The sequence below is a fragment of the Pempheris klunzingeri genome, chromosome 7 (assembly GCF_042242105.1).
Source record: "Pempheris klunzingeri isolate RE-2024b chromosome 7, fPemKlu1.hap1, whole genome shotgun sequence".
Lineage (NCBI taxonomy): Eukaryota > Metazoa > Chordata > Actinopteri > Acropomatiformes > Pempheridae > Pempheris > Pempheris klunzingeri.
In genome coordinates this window covers 23,705,158-23,731,327 of record NC_092018.1, presented here as the reverse complement: position 1 = coordinate 23,731,327, position 26,170 = coordinate 23,705,158, and the positions used below count along the sequence as shown (strand labels likewise).

General features: G+C 40.9%; 1 protein-coding gene across 1 annotated transcript; it reads left to right on the top strand.

Annotated features, from left to right (window-relative positions):
- The first annotated feature begins 170 nt into the window (after positions 1-170).
- Positions 171-25,705, top strand: ppp3cca (protein phosphatase 3, catalytic subunit, gamma isozyme, a). Its single transcript, XM_070833523.1, has 14 exons — positions 171-424; positions 4,287-4,484; positions 6,349-6,473; positions 10,846-10,957; positions 17,868-18,013; positions 18,281-18,420; positions 19,231-19,308; positions 19,397-19,491; positions 19,597-19,722; positions 20,338-20,415; positions 20,789-20,873; positions 21,679-21,776; positions 23,699-23,725; positions 25,545-25,705. Exons 1-14 carry the CDS (start codon positions 358-360, stop codon positions 25,703-25,705), a joined length of 1,536 nt encoding a protein of 511 aa, XP_070689624.1. The 5' UTR covers positions 171-357.
- Positions 25,706-26,170: the final 465 nt, after the last annotated feature.

The window sequence follows — 26,170 nt, the reverse complement described above, 5'->3', positions numbered from 1 at the left end:
GTTCATTTCTCTTAAATGTTCACTGCATTTTTTTTTTTTTTTTACATTCGTGTCAATATTACTACTGCGGTGACGTTAATTATTCGGTAGAATTAGCTAATGTTGTCGCGAACTAGCTAGGTTATTAGCCAAGTCGGACCACAACAAGACCTGGAGCTACCTCGCAAACATTAGCTGGTCTGTAGCTGCTGCGTGTCGGAAAGGAGGAAACATTAAATTAGTGCCTCCTGTTACAGCTGAAAGTCAAGACAAGAACCGGCGGCCGAGAATGGTGTGCTAGCTTGTCCTCGGGCTCGCTGGCAGAAGAGAGCTGTGCAAGATTTTAACCTCCGGAATTAGCCTGCAGACAAAGCGAAGATGTCAGCGAAGGATAAGGACAAAGACAAACTGGAGAAACAGTCCACAACGGAGCGGCTTGTAAAAGGTGGGTGTTTTTTTTTTGGGAGGGGGGGCAAATTACAGCAGCTCACTCTCCTCTTCCATTCTTTGACTGGTAGCAAATGCAGTGATTGAAAACCACCTGTAGCTTTTTGAACAACTTTATCTAAACCTCTTTTTTTTTTTTTGTCTGAGAGACAAGAGGATATAATGTTATTATAGCAGGGAGACGGTGTTAACACAAAAGTTGCACATAGAGTGATGAACAATCCTTTTGTATATTCCATTATAAAGTTCCATCTGCAGGGGCTTCTAATTCAGCCCCCTTTTACCAGGACAATCTCAGATATCTGTGGATGAGGGTGAAACTGGATATTTGTTTCTACGATGGTTTTAGGTTAGAATTTCATAAAGGTATCATCTCTATAGTTGTCCCGTGGCACATGTAATACACCATCACAAAGCAGAAAACGAAGGCAAGAAGCTTGTCCCATATCTGCGCCTCGTCTCCTTGACATTTAAGATGGATAAAATCTTAATTCTTGGTGTTCACTTAAGGGAGTACCCCAGGGTCTGTTCGGGTCACCAGCAGATATTGACAAGATGGATTTTTTTTTCACACCAAGATTGTCATATCTCATTGGACAGATAGGACACAATTTGAGTTAGCTCCAGAGAGAGAGAGAGAGAGAGAGAGAGAGAGAGAGAGAGAGAGTAACCATCTCCACCCCTACCTTCTGCTCACCCAAAGCAGCCCACATCCCTGCCTGTGTGCAAGGGCACGGGGAGAGTGCCCTGCCAAGGGGACTGGAATGCTGGAGTGTGAGCCAGTAGGGACGGTGTAAGTTAATTGTGGAAAGAATCTGCCCAGTGATGTTCCCAGCGTGGCTAGCCACACAGTGGAAAAGAAAGAAGAAGGACATGACATGGAGATGGAGGAAAGAAGAAACGTAGACTAGAGTAAATAAAACTTTGGTCCTGTTTTTAAAAAGTCAGACATCAGTTGTTGTTATCTACATTACGTATGTTTAGTTTTTTTTTTAAAAGACATTTGATTAAAAAAAAAAGGATAAATAAAATGGAATCCATATTAGTTGGCAGATGGCCGCAGTTGTGTTGCCGTTGTTACTGGCGGCTGTAAGAGGGCTCAACTAGTAGGCTACGTAAGACTAATGCTGCTCTGGTTGTGTAAGTTAACAGTTGAGCTCATTCACTGGTAAGTATTGCAGTTGACCCAGTGACTCAATCACTTGACAAAACTTTGTTTTTTTTTTTTAAATCTCCATTGCTTGATATGACAGAGATTGATGTCAACTTTACAATTTGAAGTGGGTTGGTTGCTTGTGTGATCTTCTGTGAGAGTCTGATCCTGTGTGTGCGTGAAATAAAATAAGACCTACCGAGAGAGAATAAACCAGAGGACCGGCTGTTTAGCTTGCAAAGGTAACGCTTTCACAGATAATTAGAGCAATCTGAAGTGGACTTCATGATTCACCCAGCCACTGTCCACTCCATTCATCTCTACCCAGCTGCATCTTTGTAAATCAGTCCTCCTCTATTGTGTTGATTTTGAAACAATGGTAAACATATTCTAGACACTGGCTCATATCACTGTCCAAAACATTATCCTCAGTGGGCAGGATGGCAGATAGCAGTGTCTTTGTTTCTTGAGTTGTTTGTTGTCATGCCAGACAGTGTGGGTGTTGATGCAGTGCAGCATTGGCCCAATGTCTGTGTGTGGTTTTCGAAGAGTTCACTACATCAAACATTAATGCTAATTAGTCCAGGCAGTCTCTAACAAGAAGCCAGTGTCAGGGTGGTGGCAGCTTATTATTTTAACAACAAAACATTTTTCTTCATTGGGTTATGTGTCAGAAAAACGAGTGGCTTACTTCACTTTGTTCTTTTTTGCTCACAGTGTTTTGTATCGAGTGATGCTGCCAGTGAACAGCATCACTTAATACTGTATCTGTGTTTGAACAGACTGGCCAGCCTTGATTGCACAGGCACACTGACTCAGAATTTATTATTATTATTATTATAGTTGTTGGTGTTGGTGTTGTTGTCATCAGGGGGCGGGGGTGATCGTTCCAGAAGTTTGATGTTGGAAGAAGTATTCAGTTTCTTTGGTAACGAGACCAGCTATTGGTCACAACAGCGTGGCAGTTGCCTGAAATGTTTCACAGTCAGGTTATTTCATGCCCATTATGTATCCTATTCTGTGTGATCATGTTTTCAACCAGTCTGCTTTGTTTGCACTGGAGCCTTCCTTCAGTGTAACAAAGCTTTTAAGTAAACAGCCCCTGAATTTGGAAGCCCTTGCTAATAGAGGCTTTACCTAATCTGTTCTTAAGGCTTGTACCTCAGCTTACAGCTCTCTTTGCAGCCGGGCCTCGTAGGCCTTGGAGCTTTTACTGTTTATTTATACCACACTGGTCCACGCATCATGGCTTGTCCTCAGCACAGGTTAGGCAAGTTAGAACTGTGCTCAAGCTTTTCCATTGCAGACCAGACAGTCTGCAACTGCATCACTGATCAGCAAATGCACCTACAATAAAACTAAGCGATGCTTCTTCCATATTGCACTTTGATTTGCTTTGTGTGGGTGTAAAACTTTCTCAAAATGCCTCTCTCTCTCTCTCCCCATGATCATTGCTACAGGAACAGCTTACAGCACAGGTAGTGCTGATTTTTACAAGCTGATGTAGGTATTTGATGGCATGGGGTATCCTGTGCACTGACCCGTGGATGGATTTGATGATATCAGGATGTCCGGATGAAACCATTTACACAGTGTATACTGTGTCAAGGTTTTCTGTGGTTTATATGATCACTTTTTTAGCTGTAACAAGGCAGCTGTGTATGACACTCATATTTTTGTATATTTCTATAATATCTCTGGCCTGTTATTAGGCATATCACCTGTATTATCAGTGACCTCACAAGTTCTGGAAGTGAGAGGGCTTGGATCACACATGAAACTATTGTTTTGAATAAGTGCAGCTTAGTCTGCAACCGTCTGCTCTGGGTAGTTTTTCTTTGGCTGATGATGCTGCTGCCAATGTTATAGAACTTAACAGATGACAAGTTGGCACACGGCTGAATTTGAGCCTTTTATCAGTGGTAGGTCATTAGTATTTCATATAATTCACTGCATTAATCTTCAATTTCAGAGTATTAGATTGAACTACGCTTTCCTAATTACATATTGATGAGTTTTTATTAAAAGGTCTCATAGAATAGCTCTTTGTCAACAGTCTTTAATACTGTACGACTGCTGTATTTGACGGTGATACATTTCACAGTTTTAGATGTAGCTACTGTAGTACTTGACTGTTGTATGCGTGGCATGAAGCTCTCAGGTCTGTCAAGCTTTGACCTTTGTGATGACAGTAAAAGGACTGTGTAGGTGGTATGCAGCAGATTACTGAGAGAGGGCGGGTCAAGTGAGGTTTGGGGGCTCTTACTTTATGTCTTGCACATCTCTTGCATGGCATTATAATGTAGGTGTACTCATTCCTCCTTTTATGCCAATAACTTTATCTTCGCTCAGTCGTTGTAAATGTCACCTCTCATATAATTACAACTTACGCAAATGCAGTCTGAGATGCAGAACATTCCTTCTGCTTCGGATTTCTTCTAGGGGTCATATTTTCTTATACATTACTGGTGTAATATTGCCATCTTTTTCTGCATTGATGCAATCAATCGATCAATCAATCAATCAATCTTTATTTATCAAGCTTATCATGCTTCATGCTTATCATGCACTTAATTAACATCTAATTGTCCTTTGAATTAATTCTTAGCTTGAACAAGCTATTGACAAATTGAACCAAATGCTAACAATAAATCACTATGCCGTAGCAGTAGTCCTAATAAATTATGTTGTGCTTGTCCTTCAACAGCTGTGCCATACCCTCCACAACATAAGCTGACTGTTAAAGAGCTATTTGAAGATGGCAAGCCAAACGCTGAGCTGCTCCGGAACCACCTCGTCAAAGAGGGCAGGGTGGAAGAGGATGTGGCTCTAAAGATCATCAATGATGGGGCCAACATCCTCCGCCAAGAGAAGTGCATGCTGGAAGTAGACGCGCCTATAACAGGTAGGCACCCAGGATGAATCCTGCCATTTTTAGGCATGCTTGGACCCTCTCATTATTTTCAGGTCAGGGTTTGCAGGGTGGCATAGTAGCAAAAAGGAGGACCTTACTTCAAGTGCAAGTTCAGGGCTCAAACTCCTTCTAATATTGGCCATCCAACTGAGCTGTGGTATCTTTAAGCAAGACACTGAATCGCTGTCACCACATGCAGGTGTTTTGTTGCTGACACTGATCTCTGACCGACTTGGAAACACAAATGTCTTAAAAAGTAAATACATGTAGTGTATGAGGTCTCCAAGCAGATTCTTCCTCCTTGTTAAGTTGTTTGAAAGAGTAACTATTAGTCATTCCTAGACAGCATAGATGTTGTGAACAAAGAGTACATACAGGACCAACACAGTGCAACACACAATTTAGCAGCCTCAGATCCAACTGGCTCTCAAGATAAAATATTTTTCCTTTTCTCACATTTAAGAAATATGTGACATATCTTACTCAGTTCCCCAAGTTTCCACTTTTGTTGCCATTCAATTCTCCCTCAACACATCAAAAGTCATTAAGCGTGAAGAATGAAACTTAAAAGGCAATTTAAACGAATTGTAACCTGAATACTATCAATTGAATGTGGATACGTGAAAATTGACCTTAAAAACTCTTTCAGTGGTGTTTGCCACCATCATCTCTATGTGCTATTATCATCCATGGTGGACAGGAGAGATGGCACTATAATCTTTTATTTTTCATAATTTTGTGAGGCCAAACCTTCAAGCCTATGTGCATGGTTATATGGTTGATTACTGTAGGCAGTTCAAATAATAAATGCAATGTTGTTTGCAAATCCTTTCTTTAAATGCTCCCATCTGCACATATAGTGAATCTGGAAAGTATTCACACTGCGTCTCTTTTTCCACAGCCTTATTCCAAAATGGTTTAAATTCTTTCTTTTTTTCTCAAAATTCTACACACAATACCCCATAGTGACAAAGTGAAAAATGTTTTTTAGAAAGTTTTGCAAATGTGTTAAAGATAAAACACTGAAATATCACATGTACATAAATATTGCCCCAATAGGCACCTAAAGAACTCTCAGACCATGAGAAACAAAATTCTCTGGTCTGATGAAACTAAGATTGAACTCTTTGGCCTGAATGCCAAGCGTCATGTCTGGAGGAAACCAGGCACCGCTCATCACCTGGCCAGTACCATCCCTGGTGGTGGTAGCATCATCAAAACCTGCTCCAGAGAGCTCTGGACCTCAGACTGGGGCGAAGCTTCACCTTCCCACAGGACAACGACCCTAAGCACACAGCCAAGATAACAAAGTAGTGGCTTCGGGACAAGTCTCTGAATGTCCTTGACTTGGACTTGAACCCGATTGAACATCTCTGGAAAGACCTGAAAATAGCTGTGCACCGACGCTCCCCATCCAACCTCATTGAGCTTGAGAGGATGTACAAAGAAGAATGGGAGAAACTCCGGATCCAGGTGTGCCAAGCTTGTAGCATCATACCCTGAAGAAGACTGGAGGCTTTAATAACTGCCAAAGGTGCTTCAACAAAGTATTGAGTAAAGGGTGTGAATACTTATGTACATGCGATATTTGAGTGTTTATTTTTTAATAAATTTGCAAAAATTTCTAAAAAACATTTTTCACTTTGTCATTATGTGGTATTGTGTGTAGAATTTTGAGGAAAAAAAAGAATTTAATCCATTTTGGAATAAGGCAGCAACAGTGGTATGAATACTTTGTGGATGCACTGTATTTGACACCAATGCAAAAACATTTATTTTATTTTTTTTTAAATATCAGCATGTCTTGTAGTTGTTGTGACATGAATAATTGCATCACTATTTTTGTCTTTTGCAGTATGTGGTGATGTCCATGGCCAATTCTTTGACCTTATGAAATTGTTTGAAGTGGGGGGATCACCAGCTAATACACGATATCTCTTCCTCGGTGACTACGTTGATCGAGGATACTTCAGTATTGAGGTATGCTGTGATATTTGCACATTTTATTAATTTGTAATGATATATTCTACAGTTGGGGCAGCATGGTGTTGTGGTGGTAAGCGCTGTGGCCTCACAGCAACAAGGTTCTAGGTTTGAATCTGGTGGACAGCAGGTTTGTTGTTTGAACCTTGGGCCTTACTGTGAAGTTTGCATGTTCTCTCCAGGTAGTCCGGCTTCCTACTACAGTCCAAAGACTAGGTTAATTGGTGACACTAAATTGCCCGTAGGTGTGAAGGTGAGTGTGAGTGGTTGTCTGTGTCTATGTGTCAGCCCTTTGATTGACTGGTGAGCAGTCCAGGGTGTTCCTGCCTCTCACCCAATGTCAGCTGGCATTACAGTTTGATACAATTAGGGTCGCATTGTGAAGATAGCGGTTAACATTTTGCATTGTGTTCTCAATGAGGACACTTAAATACATTACACAGTAACAAATTTACTTCAGTTCTTCAAATATTAAAATTCTCTGTTGTTTTAACTGACAAAAAAAACCTATTTATACTGTTATTTTCTGGACAAGCTATATTGTGAGGTTGCAGTGCACAGTTTCATTAATTTTTTTTTAGCATTGTCTCATGATTTCAATACAAAATTATTAGAGCAGAAATGGGCTCCTTACATGTACATTTTCCATTTCTTCAATACTTAAAAATGAACTGTTATTAGAAATGAAAAATAAAAATGTAAAGCAAAAGTTGGATCATTTCTTACGTAGTGGTAAGTGGTAATGGTAACAATTCAAGTCAAATTATGGATATTGTGCATTCACAGCATGATATGTTTCAGTGTATTGTTAAAGTCCGTCAGTATTGGTATATGATGGGTCATTAAGGTTTACACTCATGGAGTCATGGAGTCTATTTTTGGTATGTTGTTGGTCCCTGACACTCAGCTGCATGTATCCTAGTGTATTGCAGTGTATTGCATTTGCACTTCAAATTAAAAAGAGCTGATAGAACACAATAAAAGGAAACTAAACTGGATGGTGGTGTGTGCCCACACACAAGTCATTGACATCAGCCAGACAAACTGGAAGAATTGTAAAAATGTTGTGTAAGTTTGTGAACTCAGATTACTATGTCAGCACCAAAACTGACACAACAGTTATTGGAAGAAATTGTGCCAGATGAGTCTTGGATCTAGTAAAATGATAGGGTGCCTAGTGAGATAAACGTTAACCTCATTTATTCTTGATCACAGTAATTTGCAGTATTTCTTAGTTATGACTCAACATCAGTAAACTCTAACTGTCCTGTAAGTGCTTCAAAGGATTTTAGCACTCACTGTGGAGAATAAGAGCTTGTAGTGTATGCCACAGTGCCGTACAAGATTGGTACTTTAAAGGGGAGCTCCATTGATTTCACACATCAAAGTCTGTTTACAGGTCTTGGGCCATACTACGAAGAGAACAGAAGTTGTATAAAGCCCTTTGAGGCTCCAGAGGGAGCTGTGTAACGTCTGATAGATTGCCTCAAGTGATTGCTTGAGTCAGCTTCAGCTTTGTCTGAAGACTACAAGTCTGAAAATTAAAAAAAAAATCAGTAGGTTTGGAGTTAGAAGGAATTGAGCTTACCAGACCTTTGTAGCCCGTTCCTCATTTCTCTGTATCTCTGACCAAACTGTGGGTGGTCACGTTGCATTGTGGGTAATGCCAGTGCCAGGTTTTGATAAGGAAGAAGAACACTTAGAAGAAAAAAGATGATATCTCTGATTGTGCTGAATTGAATTTGAGCCTTTTTGTTTTTAAGCTGTCCATCATGACATTTTCTAAGATAATTGGCATTGCCAAAGTGGAGTTCTCTCCAAAATGATATGAGAGAGGAAAGAATGTGTTCTTTTTGCCTTTGCTAGCCAGTCCTGATTCATCTTTTGTCATTATTTTTTATAACATCCTGATTGCATAATTCTAAAATGTTGCAATGTCTTCAGTAATATTTGTAAAAAGGTGCACAAAATAAAGGATATTTCTGAGGGATGGTGTGAAGTGGGCGGTATGTAAAAGTCAACAAGGCAGTACATTTTGACCACCCTGTAGGGGCTTTTGATGGGCACTGGTTAGTACATTAAGGTCAGTGAAATGTCACAGATGAAAAGAGTGGACTGAAACAGCATAGGTAATAATAGTCTGATGGTGATTTAGGGTTTGTGTACACTGAAGACCTCAAAAAGTGACTCCCTGTGTGTTTCTAAAGAAAAGTGACACTTAAAAGAGCAGTTTGGAGACACCATCCAATCAATGTGCAGGAAAATGATCAAGGAAGAAGATATATACTCGTATGTATTTGCATACATTAGATTTAAACAATAGAAATGAATGGATCTAAAGCTAATTTTCATACTGAAGAGGTTGTAAATACTTATTCATACAGCTATGATGGACCACATCCGTATAATGAGCCTGCCTGTTTGGCGTCCAAGAGAGAAGGAACAGACTAGGGTTAAAGGGAATATCAGTCAGAGAAGAGAAATTGAGTTGCTTTGTGAGGAGAACCAGTGGAGAACTGGGCGGGTGTATCGGTGAGTCATCAGCATTAGCTAATAGATTGATAACGCTACACACATCTATGCGCTATAGCTCACTCATATGCTGTGTTCTCATCACAACATTGTAAAGTTTGCTATCATGTGTCAGACTATAAGAAAATAAGCATTGTCTAGTTGAAATAACTAGAAAGGCGCTATACAAATACAGACCATTTACCATTTAATACCGGCCAGGAGTATTTACTTACATGACAGAAAGTAAGGCGCACACTTCAGCTTGTATGGTGTCTCAAAGTGCCCGATATAAAGTAGAGCACCTTGAATGAAGGTGCTTGTTCTACCTTTATGGAGGGAGGGAGAGAGAGAGAGAGGGAGAGAAGGGAAAAAAAGCAAAAGTTAGACAACAAGACTTAAGATGCACAGTGCGCATTTTCATTAATGTGAGTGTCTGATGTATCTGTGACCATTGGCGGCAGAACCAGAAGCTGCAGCTCCTAATGAAGCTTTCAGTCTTACACGGTCTTAGCTTCGAAATCCCATCCTAAACTCCCATCATATCGCCAGAAACACAATCCTCTAAAATGAGCACCACAAATGACCATGCTTTTTGTAACAATGAGGCAGTGAAGTCCGCTCTTTTCACCTGGACAAAACACACCCAGGCACGCATGCTAGCAGCTTTCCTTTTCCTGCTAGGAAAACTGTGTCCTGACAGGTTAGAGTTTGATGTACAGTAAAATGTAATTAAAACCTACTGAAAAAACACCAACTCACTATAACACAACCACTCAGACTACTACCACCCACTATCTCAGTGGACAGCAACACCCTCGTGTTATGTCATGTGACGTGGTGTTGAAAAAATTATTTTTAGGAGCTTTGTGGAAAACGGCCACTCTCTACTCTGAATTTATGTCTTTTAAAACATATTAAATCCTGCATCACCCTGTAAAATTGTCATTTTCAGACAAGGTTAAGCATAAACTGTTCGCTATCACTTCAGTTACACATAAAACAGATATAGGAAAATTGATATCAAAATGTGGTTGGTAGCATTAAACATTCATGCAGTCTCTTCAAGTAGACTGCTACCTGTGCTGGCCAGCAATCTACCATAGTATAAATTCAGTGCATGTAAACAATCTGTTTTGTTCTCTAAGCTCTTCTTCATCTACTTAAATTATGTTTGATCCAAGAGAGTGTGTCTATGGGCTAACTGTCCTAGCCCCAACCCAGGCCTTATACACACCCAACACAGGATGAAGTGTGTGTACATATGTGTGTGGTCTGTCTGTGTTTGAAGTGAAGGTAGGCATTGCTCATGTGTGCGTACAAAGCTTAGTGCTATTTCCTTTGTCTGCCTCCTCCGCTCCAGGTTTGACCACAGAGTGGCTGGCTAAAAGAGAGCAGAGAGCTCTCATTAAAACCCATGTCAGCTTCTAGCTATCCAAGCCTTGTCCCTTCTTCTGCCTCTGTGCATGATAGTCACACTGTCAACCCCCTCTACACAGTTATCTACACTTCATAGTTCACTATTCCTCCTGACAATGGAAGTGAACAAACAAGGTAGTCCTGGCTCACCCATTCACCCACTCACCACTGAGCCTCTACCATCGAAAAAATAATAATATCATTAAAAAAAATACCAGGAAGATTAATCATTAATAATTGCAGAGCTAATGTGTGATAATGAAATAAAAAAAGGAGTGAAGTGACAGGAATTGACACATTCATATGGTTTTAATGAGAAGAGATCACTGGAAACTTCAATCAGCAGCTGATTGAATGCTGAAAACCAATTATGCAAGTCTGTGCACATCTTTGACTTTTCCTTTCTCATCCCATTTTCTTTCTCTTGCTGTCCTCTCAGTGTGTTCTCTACCTCTGGTCGCTCAAGATCAACCACCCGAACACACTCTTCCTCCTGCGTGGGAACCACGAGTGCCGGCACCTCACAGAGTACTTCACCTTTAAACAGGAATGTAAGTGCAGTGCTTCTCTCTAATGGAGGCCAGTCTAATGGACTCATACGCTCTCTGTACCACTTCAGAGTGGCCCATGTCAATCAAGTTTCAGGTTTTAGTTTGGGTATAAGGGTATGGCATGGTGTGCACAGTGTAAGTGCAGTTGTTCTTACAGTTGTTGCAGGTTAATTGATCACTTTTTTCATTTTTAGGATTAAGATTAAGATGCACCTTTATTCATCCCCCATGGGCTAAATTCGCATATACACAACAGCTACATTCCAAAAAATTGACAAAAGTGGCACGTTCCTGAGTTGTAGCAGAAGTCAGAGATGTAGAGGGTGAACAGGAATGGTGACAGTACAGTTCCTTGGGGTGTGCCAGTGTTGCTTGTCGCCACGTCAGACAAGCATCCATGCAGCCTGACATACTGCGGTCTTCCTGTCAGGTAGTCTGAGATCCAGGCCACCAGGTCCTGGTCCACCTGCATCACAGAGAGTTTCTCAGCCAGCTGGAGCGGCTGCACTGTGTCGAAAGCGCTGGGAAAGTCAAAAAACATAATCCTCACGGTGCTTTGTGACTTCTCCAGGTGTGAATAGGCTCTGTGAAGCATGTAGACCAGGGCATCCTCCACACCGATGTCAGCCTGGTATGCAAACTGCAGCGGGTCCAGGTCGTCACGCACCAGGGGCCTGAGGTGTTGTAGGACCAGTCTCTCGAAGGTTTTCATGACGTGGGATGTTAAAGTCACAGGCCTGAAGTCACTGGGGGCACAGGGACTATGCAGAATGTCTTCCAGATCTTTGGCACCTTTTTCAGCCTTAGGGAGAGGTTGAAGAGGTGTGTGAAGACTCCCGCTAGCTGCCCTGAGCCCGCCTTGAGCACCCTCGGGTTGATGTTGTCGGGTCCTCTGGCCTTGCTGGTCCTGGTCCTTGAAACTTGCCGCCTCACCTGGCTGGTCCTGAAAACTGGGAGGGTTTGGGGTGAGTCGGGGTTTGGGCTGGGCGTATGTCCATCCTCGTCCTTCACTTGGAGGGAGGTTGGAGTTGTTACACACAATAGTTGGGGATTATTGGTATTTCCATGCCAGAGAAGGAGTGTGTGGTAACTGTGAGGTGACCGACTACCCTTAACAAAATGACTTGAAGCTTCCGTTAATGACCAGGATCAGCAAGATATGGAAGTTCATCAGTGTTACAGACTTACAGAGGAGATGAGATGAAGCCTTTTCCTTCTCATATTGCAGATGATGAACTGCTGGAGTATGACGAGCAGCCAGACATGCTGCTGATGTTTTTCATACAGTTACACACTGATTTCAATGTGTGACAGTTGAGTGTTTCTGTGTTTGTGTGTGTGAAAAACAGATGCGAAGGCATCAGTATGCAGACTCAGAAAACAAAGACACTCTAGCAGATAGCAAAGACAACGTTGTCAGCTGCAAACAGATTTCACTTACTATAACCCCCCCCCCTCCACTTTCACTTCAGCACCATATTGAATACACACACACACACACACACACTAGAAATGCCATGTCTATGTCATGACTAGGGTTGACATCTGTTGGTCAATATGCTCTTGTCTGACCAAATTGTCATTGGTCGGATAATCACCGGTGTTACTGTCATAAGGAGAAAAGCCTTCTTAATTAGAATTATTTTCGTGTATTTCATGGAGCTCCAAGAAACACGGAGAAGAAACATGGAGAAGTTTAAGTCCAATTTGATCCAGAGCTATACGAGCTTTCATCTGATGCACAATTCCATGAATGACTGCATAGTCTCACAGTAACTTCATAGTTAACTTGTCTGAAACAACAAACGTCATTGCTGATCAGTGTAAGCTGAGAACAAATTAAGATAATGGAGGAAGGCCTGATCTATTTACAAACTCTCTGGGATGCCACCAAAATATTAAGACATGCTGATCCATATTGACTCAAAAGATGGATCCCATTCATAGCAGTTCCAAATTGCATACTTTTTCTTTTTTCTAAAGTACATACATACATAACATTGCGCTTTGAATTTTGACCCTCTTGTACACACATCTGTCACAGTCCATAGCGCAAAATGTGAATATTGTTTGAAAAAATGATTGCCTTGGACATACAAAACGTTATTAGCTATTTTTTCATCAAAATTCCAATTATGCACTACTATGTGCAGTGTCAACTTTCCAGGTGATTTCTTTGTGTGCTGTATTCATGCATGAGTTGTCTCTTTTTTTTTAGATTAGAGAGGCCGCTTACAGTAATTGTAATTTCCATACACACAGTAATTTCAATTGATCTAAAATCCTGTGATATATAAGCAGCAAAGCTAAACACTGAAGATATAATTTTGAAAGGACAGATGGAACTCTCCAGGGTAAACAGTATTGAACCTTTTGGTCCTGGAGTAAAATGAATTTCAAAATAATTTTGGACTGTTTACACCTTGGGAAGGTTGAAATTATTTTTCAGGACCGTGGTGTAGTAAGATACTATGAGCTCTCTAAGATATGATGGTGCCTGACAATTTAGAGCCTTGTAGGTGAGGAGAAGGATTTCAAATTCTGATTTTACCGGAGGCCAAGCAGAGAAGCTAGTATGGGAAAAATATGATCTCTTCTCCTAGTTGTAGTTAGTACACGTGCAGCAGCATTCTGAAACGAGCAGCTGTTGTAACTGCGTGACGTTGTCCAGACGGTTTGGTCCGCTTTCAAAAGTGCAGTGTGAAAGTGAACCAAACCAAATGAAGGTGTGAAATTTTTCGGCATTCCCTGCCCAATCGAACCGAGTCCCCCGGACTATCCTGGTGTGAAAGCGCCCTTAAGATGCAAGGACAAAATACATGTGAAATGTGGATGAAATGTATTAGTCCCTCCCGCTGAGGATGCTTAGTTAGACACAAGGAAACCATGCAAGAAGAAAGGAAATGAAAAAATATGTAAAGGACGTTTGTTTCTGATGACGGACAGCTAGCAACTGAAAAGTTGGCGCTGTAAGAGGAGGTTGACTTTCCAGGAGCTCCGCACTTAAAAATACTCATTCATTTTTTTTAAGTGTTAATTTTTGTTTGAAGTATGTCTTTGTGGCAGTTGGTTACAAGCACTTAAGCTATGTCACTAGTTGAGTTGTTAAAGTAGTTCTGTTCCCTGTACAACAATAATCAATGGATGACTGCAGCAGCAGAAATGCGGTGAGGTAGTCCTCCCAAAAACAATAAAAATCATGCCCAACCATCATGGATTCATGGATTATCTGTGATTCCTGTGCAGTTCTCCATGCACAGACTATGGCCTTCAGCTCTGGCTCACAGGAGGAATATAAATAGGCCTGTTAAATGCTGAGAACAACAATAAAACAGGCGAAAAAGGGTTACTGTCAGCAGATGGAGTCCAAACTACACTCCAACAACCAGAAATTCTCAGAATTCTCAGAAAAGCAAAAGGTGGCCACTTTGAAGAAAAGATTCTTAAGATACTTGGCATGTACCCAACACACACATTGTCTTCTTAGTCAAACAGTGGAATATTGGTCAACTTGTCCACGTGTAAACGCTTTTTCTGGTGCTCATTGTTGCAGGGAACGGATGGGTGGTTAATCCACCGCTATATTGCACTGTCAACACACCCCTTCTTCTTCTTCATGTGCTTCTTATGCCTCTTCAGTGAATGCTTAGCGTAGTGGTTGTCTGCTCCCCGCATAAGAAGAACAGCGCGAGAGAAAAAGAACATATAGGAGAAGAAGAAAAAGTGTGTGTTCACAGTGGGCGGCTGTGGCTCAGAGTGGGTCGTCCACCTCTGGCTCCTCCAAGTCTGCATGTCGAAGTGTCCCTTGGTAAGGCACTGAACCCCAAATTGTTCCTGGAACATGTGTATGAATGTGTATAAAAGAAAAGTCTCCTCCAACTTAGATTCCTCCTGCATGAATGATGTGTGAATGGGTGAATGATGATGTAATGTAAAAGTGCCTTTGGTAGTCGGAATGACTAGAAATGTGCTAAATAGATATAGACCATTTACCATTCACAGTGCAGTGAATTAATTAGTGTAGTGGTTTAAGTATATGATTCATAATGAAAGCAGTCAAGACTTTATATGAACTTTGTAGCCATACTGCTAAGTTGATGTTGGTTATGCTCACACAGACACAGGGTCCTGTAAGCAAACTAACTAACCTTTCCTGACCTGGCACCAGCCACACACATGTACTGTCTGAAACCAGCACATGGGCTTGGCCTTTGTCTACCTCTTACCCAAACACAAGGGAGTCTGAGTAGCCGACACGTTGTCCGTAGGCACCTTTGATTCTGCCATCTTTACAGTCTTTCTCCCACTCTCAGCCAGCACATGACTGAGCTTCCATCTTCCCTTCTTTGAATATTCACACTAGGCACTTTTTGTCAGCTTGTTGGTTGATTGACTTTTGTTTGTTTTGATACATTTTTTTTTTAATATATATATATATATATACATGCTGTCTTTAATGTTGTATGCAAGTGAATGCTGTCAACCTTTATTCTGCCAAGAACTCAAAAATCCTTTAACTGGCTATCAATATGGTACATGGTTTATGAAATGAAATTGAAACAATTAAATTGGCAGTCTTTTAATTCTTTAAGCCAACGAGGTGGACTTTACATAAGTCCTATTCATCAATGTAATAATTAATTATTATGGTTAGCACTGTTGCCTCACAGCAAGAAGGTTCCAGGTTCGAATCCCGGTTTGAACCTGGAATCTTTCTGTGTGGAGTTTGCATGTTCTCCCCATGCTAGCGCGGGTTCTCTCCGGGTACTCCGGCGTCCTCCCACAATCCAAAGACATGCACATGAGGTTAATTGGTGACTCTAAATAGCCCGTGAGTGTGAGAGTGAGTGTTTGTCTGTCTCTATGTGTTGGCCCTGGTGATTGTCTGGTGACCAGTCCGGGGTGTACTCCGCCTCTCGCCCAAAGTCAGCTGGGATTGGCTCTAGTTCCCATGATGGATAAGCGGTATAGACAATAGATGGATCATTATTATTAATTATTTCTGATAGCAAAGTTTAATCAAAATGCCCCAGAAATGGCACAACCCAAACAGTGGCGTGGCTATGTTTTTTTTGTTTGTTTGTTTGTTCGTTTCTTCTTTTTAACTGTGAAACTCAGTCCTATAATACTGTATGCCAAATATGGTGTTTTATACAGTGAAAATTCAAAAAGTAGATTTCATATGTTTTTCAAAAGATGCAAATTACAAAAAGTCCAATATGGTGGACATCTACCTCCAAATTCCACTGTGCATGTCTGTCAGCTGCTGTCTGTTTTGCTGTCATGCTATCTCCCCAGCAGACTGCAACATAACACAGTACACTTGTTACCACTCACTGGTAGAACATTTGACCATCTCCTTGGTCTTGGAGGTGTTCAGTAGGAGGTCATTCTTCTCACTCCAGTCACTAAAGGCGCTCACCAGTGGGGGGTCGAGTGCATGTTCATACGGTGTTATCAGGAGGCGGAGGATCAGCCCCTCCAGTGTCTTCATGATGTGCGATATGAGGGCCGCCTGTCAGTAGTTGCTAAGCTTGGCCGGGCGCCCTAGTTTAGGTACCAGAACGAAACATAATGTTTTCCACAGAACTCCCTGTCTGCAGGCTCAGGTTGAAGATCCTCTGGAGATGCTCTGCCATTTTGGCTGCACAGACCTTAAGCGGTCTCGGATACACATCATCGGGGCCAGTTCTGCCCTCACCTCGGCTGAAGTCGAGGGAGGGGGGATGGGTGAGGCTGTGCCAGCATGAGCTTGCTGAGCAAGCAGGCTACATTTCTTATTTTCTCAGTTTTTAATTGCGTTTCTTACTTTGTTGTGCTGCAGCCTACGTACAATAGGCTAAAGTTGACATCTGGCCTGGTGCAACCTGTTAAGAAATAATATTGATGTAGTGATGGGATATACGATCAGGAGTCTGCATGGGGTGTTTTGTTTGACTTGACTCTCAATGCAGTTTCGTTGTGTGACTTCTTGCCTGGCTCATCTGCTCTGTGCTACTCGATGTGGCTAGCCTGCAGCTTTTGTCAAAAATAGACCAGGCGTGTATTTTGAGCAGAGTGGAGTGCTGCACTTTGCGAAAATATTTCATTATTTTTAATCTTGCTCATTTATAATAGAAATGTGTACCTCAGTCCTTCGGTGGTGTACCAGCTTTGGTGCTGATACAGTCAAAATCCAAAACGGAGATGTCGCATTACCAAATTAGGTGAGATTCTGCCTTCAGGATTTTGAGGTAAATGTTTGTGGTAGTTGTGGTGTCTCACATAGGTCTGGCTCAACAAAAAAAAAAAAGAATTTGAAAATAGGTAAAACTGTTTTCTTCCAGATCACACACATAAATAACTGCTTGCAACAAACATTGTAGTGTCTTTTGCTGCACATTCCACAAACATTTACATCAAGCTATCACACTTAAAGTACTTACAGGTTAATTGGTTAATGTATGATGACTTAGATTTATTAAAAGTCATTGTGTACATAACTGAAATTGCTTTATTTGGATGTTGGTGATACACTTAAAAGTTTCCTGGACTAAATGATAAGAGTACAAGTACAAAACTTGAATCTACTGACTTCTCTATGACCTGAATGCAGTACTCGAGCATTGTTTCGATCAATCTGTACCACCCAAATCCTTCTCAGTGCATTCAGGCTGCTCTTGCCTTGATTTTCCTCCTGCCCCAAACTAACCTGCAGTATTGTGCAAGTGCAGAAACTACATGGAAAGAGTCATCAGTCTTCCTGTTGGCAGACAAGCTGCGCTTTCTCTTCATAACATCTGTGACAAACCTCGACATATCCTAAATAAGAAGATACAACAGAATTGTTGCCTTTGTGGCTCTATTTTGTGTGTGGGATGTGCTACAAAAATTAACCATATTTTGCATTGTCTCCGTGTGTTTACTGCAGGTAAAATTAAATACTCTGAACGGGTGTATGACGTCTGTATGGAGGCCTTTGACTGCCTTCCGCTCGCTGCCCTGCTCAACCAACAGTTCCTGTGTGTACATGGTGGACTCTCACCAGAAATCAACTGCCTAGATGACATAAGGAAAGTAAGTGATGAACCGCTGACACATGAAGCTGAGATAAAATACTGAAGTAGCATAACCTCAAAATGAAGATCTAGGAATGTTATGCTTTTTATACTGAAATTGAATGGACTATAGGATTATTGGTTTGAAACAGCAGTTACAGTCCATTAAACTTTAACCACAGTGGTTTCCTGCATGTAAGAAGTCATTCTAAACCATGCAGTATCTCTAATAAGTGTGTGTCTATGAGAAGGGAGTCTAAACCATGTGTCTCTGTGTTTTGTGCAGTTAGACAGGTTTAAAGAGCCTCCAGCATTTGGGCCAATGTGTGACCTCATTTGGGCTGACCCTGGTGAGGACTATGGCAGTGAAAAGACAACGGAACACTTCAACCATAATTCTGTCAGAGGCTGCTCTTACTTTTTCAGGTATTAGCTGTAGAAGTCTGCTACAGCTACACTTAACCCTACAGATACACTGATATCAAACTCTCAGAATAAATTCAAATATAGCACTTTATTATAGAATCAGAATTTATTTGATTATAGACCAATCTCAAACAGATACTGACAAATGGTAATAAGATAGAAAGTAGGATTTATCACACAGGCCAGAGGACACACAATGAGTGAGTCTGCTTTACTCAGGTTGAGATGAACTTTATTAAATGTACATTTCTAATTTTAACTAGCTAGTAGTTAAGAGGAATTTAATGCACAAACTTGGCAACAAATAGTTGGTTAGCCCAAATCATACCACCAATATCACCTGTGGTAAATGTCAGAAACCATTCATCTTGGCCTCATGGTGATCTATGAAATACTGACCACTAATATTTCTTGTGTGTTAGTAGTGTTTGTAGTAAAGAAAGAAGGAAGGGCAGTAAAAATCCTCAAGTGCCCTCATCCAGATGGGCTCACCTGCTCTCTTGCCTTCTCCATCTACTCTGACTGTAGTCCCCTGCTTCTGGAGAGGCCAACAGAGCCCATAAATACCAGACACCTAGCTCTAAGTAGCATCACCTAGCTCAACAGGCCAGAGGGCAAGGAAATAAATAATGAATAATAATAAATATGAAATTATTGCCATTGACATACAGCAGTCAGTGAAGTCTCAAGAGGCATCACACTTCTCCTTTAATGGTTTAATTTTGCAATAAGTGATTCAACAGCACTCTCTCTCTCTCTCTCTCTCTCTCTCTCTCTCTCTCTCTCTCTCTTCACTTTTTCTCTTTGCAGTTACTCAGCAGTCTGTGACTTTTTGGTAAATAATAACTTGCTATCAGTAATAAGAGCCCATGAAGCACAGGATGCAGGGTAAGTAGGGTTATACTTTTCTGATCGATTCCCACCATACTGTATTGTAGAACATGTTTGATGAGACACTTTGTTTGTGACCTAACAGGTATCGGATGTACAGAAAAAGCCAGACCACAGGCTTCCCTTCGTTAATCACAATCTTTTCAGCTCCAAATTACCTAGACGTCTACAACAACAAAGGTTTTAGTATTTTTTTTCTCAGTCTCATTACTGTATTTTTTTTTTCTTTTTTTTTTTTCAGTCCTTGAATCTCTCCTCCCATCTTTTTCCCTCTGTCACTCTTAGCTGCTGTATTAAAATACGAGAATAACGTGATGAACATCCGACAGTTCAACTGCTCCCCCCACCCTTACTGGTTGCCCAACTTTATGGATGTTTTCACATGGTCTTTGCCTTTTGTTGGAGAGAAAGGTATGTTGTATGACTGCAAAAAATAAGCCATTTATTGAGCTGCCTGCAGTTCATTGACTTTAAGGAATAGACAGACCCAGACAGACCCCAACATTTTTAGATTTTTTTCTCTATAAAGTCATGGGGAGGGAATTTTCTAAATTATGCTAAATATTTTCAGTGCACAGGCTAGTAGAATTTTAACAAAGCTCAATGAAATAATAAATGGTAAAACATTGCTTTTTATCTAAAAATCACATAGAAGTTCAGGTTCTTTAATCATAGCTCATGTTTCTGTTTTTGCATGCATTGAAAAGCTAGAAATTTACATTATCAAGGAATACATTTATGTGTTGTTTGTTTTAACTGCACAGTTTTGCCTCTGTGGTATTTTTGGGGTCGTTCCAGTGAAAGGCTTTTATTATATTGGCCTTGGGTTATAGAGCTGACTTTTGAGATTCAGGAAATGAAAATATTTATAGTTTATATTTGGGGAGGACATCCAGACATATTGTAGTAGTCAGTTTTGACCTCACTACAAACATGCCAATTCTTTAGTTCTTTTCCAGATTAAAAAAAATCACAAAACCCATCCTTGGTTTGGTACCAGTGACAAGTATCTTCTCTCCTCCACAGTGACAGAAATGCTGGTAAATGTACTGAACATTTGCTCTGACGATGAGCTCATGTCAGAGGTAGATGACCTATATGAAGGTAAGAGTGAGAGATCAAAATTATTGCTCTGGTGACAGTGATGCAGTTGTCCAGTGATATGCACTGTACCTGTTGTTTCGTTAAATTCTTTAATTTGGATGAATTGGAAATCGAGTCCTGCCACATAATTGACTTAATTTGAGGTGATTTTTACGCAGCACCTCATCATAATTCAGCCTAGTCCCAAATGTTTCGCTCCCTGGAGTACAGTTGCACACACCATTCTAATAAATAATCCTTAGGTCACTTCTTAAATACTTTTATACTATATATTGTTCATTTTAAGTAAGTGCTAAGACAATCAATTGCAAAGGATGTAAATAGCAGTACTGAATATTCAATGTATTACACCTTACACTCTGGACTGTCCCAGGTGGAACTTCAGCAATGCGTAAGGAGGTCATCCGCAACAAGATTCGCGCTGTGGGGAAAATGGCCCGTGTCTTCTCAGTCCTCAGGTCTGACCCTATCATTAATACCCTCTCTTTGACGTACCTCTTCCTTTCTCATTATGACACTCATAAGGTCACTATAGGGCCAGAAAGACGCAGCAGTGTTGGTGAAATGAATGGTGTCAGCTGAGTGCACAAGTGATGTTGTGTCTGAAAACACAATGTTATCCTGCTTGGATTAATGAGCTTGCACAAGATGAGTCACAATGCACCTTGGCTGTGTAATGACATTAGACATTATTCCAGATTAATGCTGCCGCTGCTACCTGGTCAACCTACTGTACGTGGGCAAAATGTAGAACAGTCTTTCAGACCAGAGGATGTGTACGGCTTAAAAGATATAACGGTTGAATCAAAAAATCAAGAAAATCTTTATGTCACACGGCCAGTCTTATGACTATACTGAACAATAATAACAAGTGTACATTTTTAAATACTTTTTAAAAGCTATGAAATAGTCTGATTTCAGTTGTTAACTGCAGTTTCTTTCTCAGTAGACAAGATGAAGATGGATAACATTCAAATGTATTAACAAAAGTGTGCTCCATCCATGGAAATATTGCTTCAGCTGCTAAAATCGATGATGTCACTGACCCTCTTGGAGAATCAGGGCACATGTTAGCCATTTGACTAGAGGCGTTAGAACTGGCAGTCTATCACTCTGTCAAGACATGGAGTGTTAAATATGAACTTATGACATATTTTGGTTACAGAGCAGCCTCGTAACTACTAGGTGTGTGTGTGCTGCCACATTGCTTGCTGATATGTAATCTGTGTGTGTACCTTGCACTGTGTTTTGTGTGTGAACTAGGGAGGAAAGTGAGAGTGTGTTAACACTCAAAGGCCTGACACCAACTGGAACTCTTCCTGTCGGAGTGTTGTCAGGGGGAAAGCAGACCTTGCAGACTGGTAAGCAATAAATGTCTTATTTGATTCATCCTTGCTAGCAGCCATTTAGCACCATCCTACATTCTAAGAGACACTTCCTAAACCCGTGCATGTATTTTTTCAAATGCTGAGTATTTGCTTCGAGCAAACCTTTTAATATTTCATCATGACGAGAAGTAGTGTTCCATGAGTTCTGCCTCTCTAGCATGATTTTCTCAACTAATTCTCTGTAATTAAGCAAATGGATATCCGAAAATGTTAACATAAACAATGGCACCTATTATGTTTTCTTTGTTTCTTATTCTTGCAAAGAAGGAATAAGAAACAAAGTTGATGAAATGTTATTTCATCAGCTATTGTTATTATTTGTGCACCTATAGTCCAGGCTGATGACAGAAAATGAAATGACAGTCCGTCAACCAATGAGCAAGGACTCCATTTGTAACTCATGATCCTTCAGTGTCAAAAGTAATACAGGGATAGATCTACTTGCAAAGCAGGGAGAGATCAACATTATTCTAATAGTTCCTGATGCAATACAGCCACAGCCCCTGTGTGGACCTGTCATGTAAAGTTCAACTACCTGTTAAACAACTCTGTGATTTGGACCAGCTTGGTACAGGATACTATCGTTCTTCTTTCCCGTCTCTTTTTCTTGACTGGAAAAACGTACTTTGCTTGTACAAAAATAAAGCACAGACAGCTGGCTTTGGAGATGGCTTTGGGGGTTGATGAGGCTTGATTAGACCGGGTACAGCATAAGAATAATGTTAACACTACACCATGACAAAATAATTAAAATACAAAGCCTCTCTGCTTTACTTATCAGCGAATATTACGTCAATTGGTTAAACTGTCTGTCCTCGCATCCACTTTAGGGAGACTAGCTCCCCTGTTCTGGTAGTCCCTTTGAAGGACTCTAGATCAGTGGTGGCATGTCCACTGGCTAGACTTTGACTCAAGCCCCACCCCCTAGGCAGCAGAAAGTTTTCATGCTCAACTGTGGGGGCTGGCTGGTGGGGAGGTCAACCTGTCACCTGGAAGTGGCTGCTGACCCTCTGATCTAAAGGTCAGTGCTTGGCCACAGCTGCCAGAGTACATGCTGGGAGTCCCTCTTTGCCACACTGCAGGCTAACAGAAGTTGCAGAGCAATCGAAGGAGACACCACGTTTGTGACCTTTTGGAGATTATTATTTTCCCTCAGCCAGCTTTCAGATCATGTTTTAAACAAAGTGATGGGGGATTTATGTTCACCGTTTGTTTTTCCAAGCCCCACCTCTAGTTTTTGAAGCAGCTGTACTACGGCTGACCATATTTTGTTGGGGGGGCTACAATACAGTATCTGCTGGCTGCCATCTAACATAACTCTCAATTATCTTTAATACATAACCAAATTATAATTCATGCACTCAGATGATTGACTTCATTTAGACATTATCTGAGATGATTCAAATATTCTTTACACCCGCACATCCAATTATCAAAAAAAAATCGGAATCAGGTAAAGTTCAATATTTCTGAATTCTTCTCACAGCAGAACATCTGATTGCATGTGGACTGCAGCTTTGCCTACATGTACAAATGCGTTGTCCTGCCTGGGCATGTTGCGCATCACACCCCAGTCTTAGAATCTTAGTGCTCAGCCAAATCCCCCTCAGCTCTCTACACCTAAGTCCTCGTGACCCTTTAACAACAACAGCATTTTAAATCTCCATCAAGCTTCTTCTCTCTAACCTACTTGCCCACTAACTAATGTGTTTTGATAAAGTTTTCACAGCTGCTGTGATTTTTTTTTTTGCATCCATAATGACTATGCCATGGGTGTCTGTCTATATTGTACCATCTGTTTCAAACGTTTTATCACACCAGGACTTACACTTTGATGTTACTGTGTCGTCTCCCCTCCCACCTCTCCCCCAATTCTCCAACTTTCCTTAACATAGCTACGGTTGAGGCAGCAAAAGCCAAAGGTAGGCATGGCTGTGTGTTTCAAATCTCATGTCTTTGTTTTGTATGTGCTGTTCATCCTTTAAACACAGCCCCACCCTTACAATAATATGTATTTATTACTTGGTTTTCTCCTTTTAGTGTCTTTATATAACTAGTATTGTAGAGTATTGTATTATCATATATTACTTCAGTCCTGGTTGCTCTTGCATTATCAGTGTATGCTCAATTATACTGGTTCCAACATTGTGAAAGTGGTTTATGTAGCACTTAAGATAAACATGGCATGAAATTCAACAGTAGGTGCAACAATTAAATGACACGATCTATTGAAATGCAAATTACAAGTTGAATGGGGGTTGTCAGTGTTCACCAGAAAGTTAAAGCTCATGCTACAAAAGGGCTGGATGTGTGTACAAGGTTTAGGACCTGGCTTGTTCGTTGTTGACAAGACTTTCCCAGCTATTATCACATGGCTTTTCTTGCCGAGTGGCTCCCCGCACAGAGAAAAGCCTGCTAAGACCTGGTTAAGATAAGACCAGGGACATCCCTGCCTGGGATATTTTCAGAAGCTAATCCTGTTGCACCATTTGGTTGTTCCAATGCCTGCCTTCTCTGGTTGTTAGTAGCTCAACAGGCGTCAGCCATGAGAATTATACCATACCTATACCATAACCTGGTAGGCCCCTCATAGGCCCCTTGTAGACCCAGTTATGCTCCATCCATTCATCTTTTGTCTATAGCGCTTTTCTTTAAGGGTTGCGGGGGGCCTGGAGCCAACCCCAGCCGCCATTGGGCGAGAGGCGGGTACACACTGTATTGGTTGCCAGTCAATCAGGGCTGACACACAGAGACAGACAACCATTCACACCAACAGGCAATTTAGAATCAACAATGAACCTAACCTGCATGTCTTTGGACTGTGGGATTTTTTAAAATCCAATTAGTCAGTAATTAAGTTGGTTTTCTCAACTTTCCATTCATGCTGGTACAATTTATTTCAACAGTTTATCCATTACATTTAATTATTTGAACTGTTCATCCATTAAGTAGTGGAACCATTTGTCCATGAATAACAATTTCAGCAGTTAACTTTGGGTAATTATTTCAAGTGTTTATCCATTACTTTCAACTAATAATGTCAAATATTTACTCTTTGCTATTTGAAGTGCTTATAAACTAAAATAAGTTTCTCTAACTATTTAAACCATACATCCATTTTTAGCTAACTATTTTGACTTCTTTGTTCGCTTGCTATCTAGTGTAGCTAGAATGGTCAGCTTATTGTGACCGTCAATTTACTATCACTGCCTTATGGTTATTTGAAATGAGCTCAAGTGCCTCATTGTCACAGATATCTGGTTGTGCAAGAGTAACCCTTCAAGGCCTTAGTTTTTATTGTTAAACATCCAGTTATAAAACCTTCACCCCCGTGTTCCTTCTTTGTCAAACGTGATAAATGACTAAAGAATATGTTTGAACAGTGCCTTATAAGTTTGCTTTTCGTTTCACCCATGCTTTCTGTCTGGTTTCCTTGGCTGTTTCGGGACATTACCGTAAGTCCACTAAGTGTGAGGTGGTTTATTGTTGTAGTTTATCCCACTGATAGTTTGACCACTGGAAATTGGTGTTCACCTGTGCATGTGTCGTATTCACTGCTCATCTGTGCCGTGCGAGACTGATACTGTGGTGTGTGTTCATCAAATGAAATTCCACAAGTAATCCAGTTTGATGGATAAAAAGCTAAAGAATACAGTTTACAGCAAATATTTGTAGTTTCAAAGGTAGAGAAATGATCAAGAGGTTTAAAGGGTCTGATCATTTTCTCTTTCTGCCCTTCAGCCATTCAAGGCTTCTCTCCTTCGAGGAAGATTCGTAACTTCGAGGAGGCACGTGGCCTGGACAGGATAAATGAGAGGATGCCACCACGCAAAGACGGCCAGCAGCCAGACGGCACCACCATTAACACCAACACCCCCAACAAGAATGGCACTGATGGATAGGCAACATCTCCCCCCCTCCTCCCCCCCATCTTCACACAACCCGCACCCCCTGACTCATAGCCACAAGCCTCTCACTCTGACTCTCTCTGCATATCTCTCTCTCCCTCCCTCTCTCTGTCCTGTCTCACCTACTGAAACTGCCTGTCCATCTTCTGCTCGCCCACAGTCAGGAAGGAAGCGGACATATCGGTAGATCAAAACAAAAGCCTGCAGTGCTGGGTAAACACTTCCAGCTGCTGGAAAAACACAAACATTTGATGTGTTATCTAAAATCTAAACGTATTTGTTAAAGATCAAATGTATTAGATATATTGTGTCATAGCGACGAACGAATGAAGACGTTTTGCATTTATTCAGATACCGTGCACCGAAGTCCTAATTGATACATGTCAGAGTTATAAATAAGAGACTTTTATAAATTTGAGTTGATACAGATAGACAAAGCCCTTGCTAGTTTTAGTCACT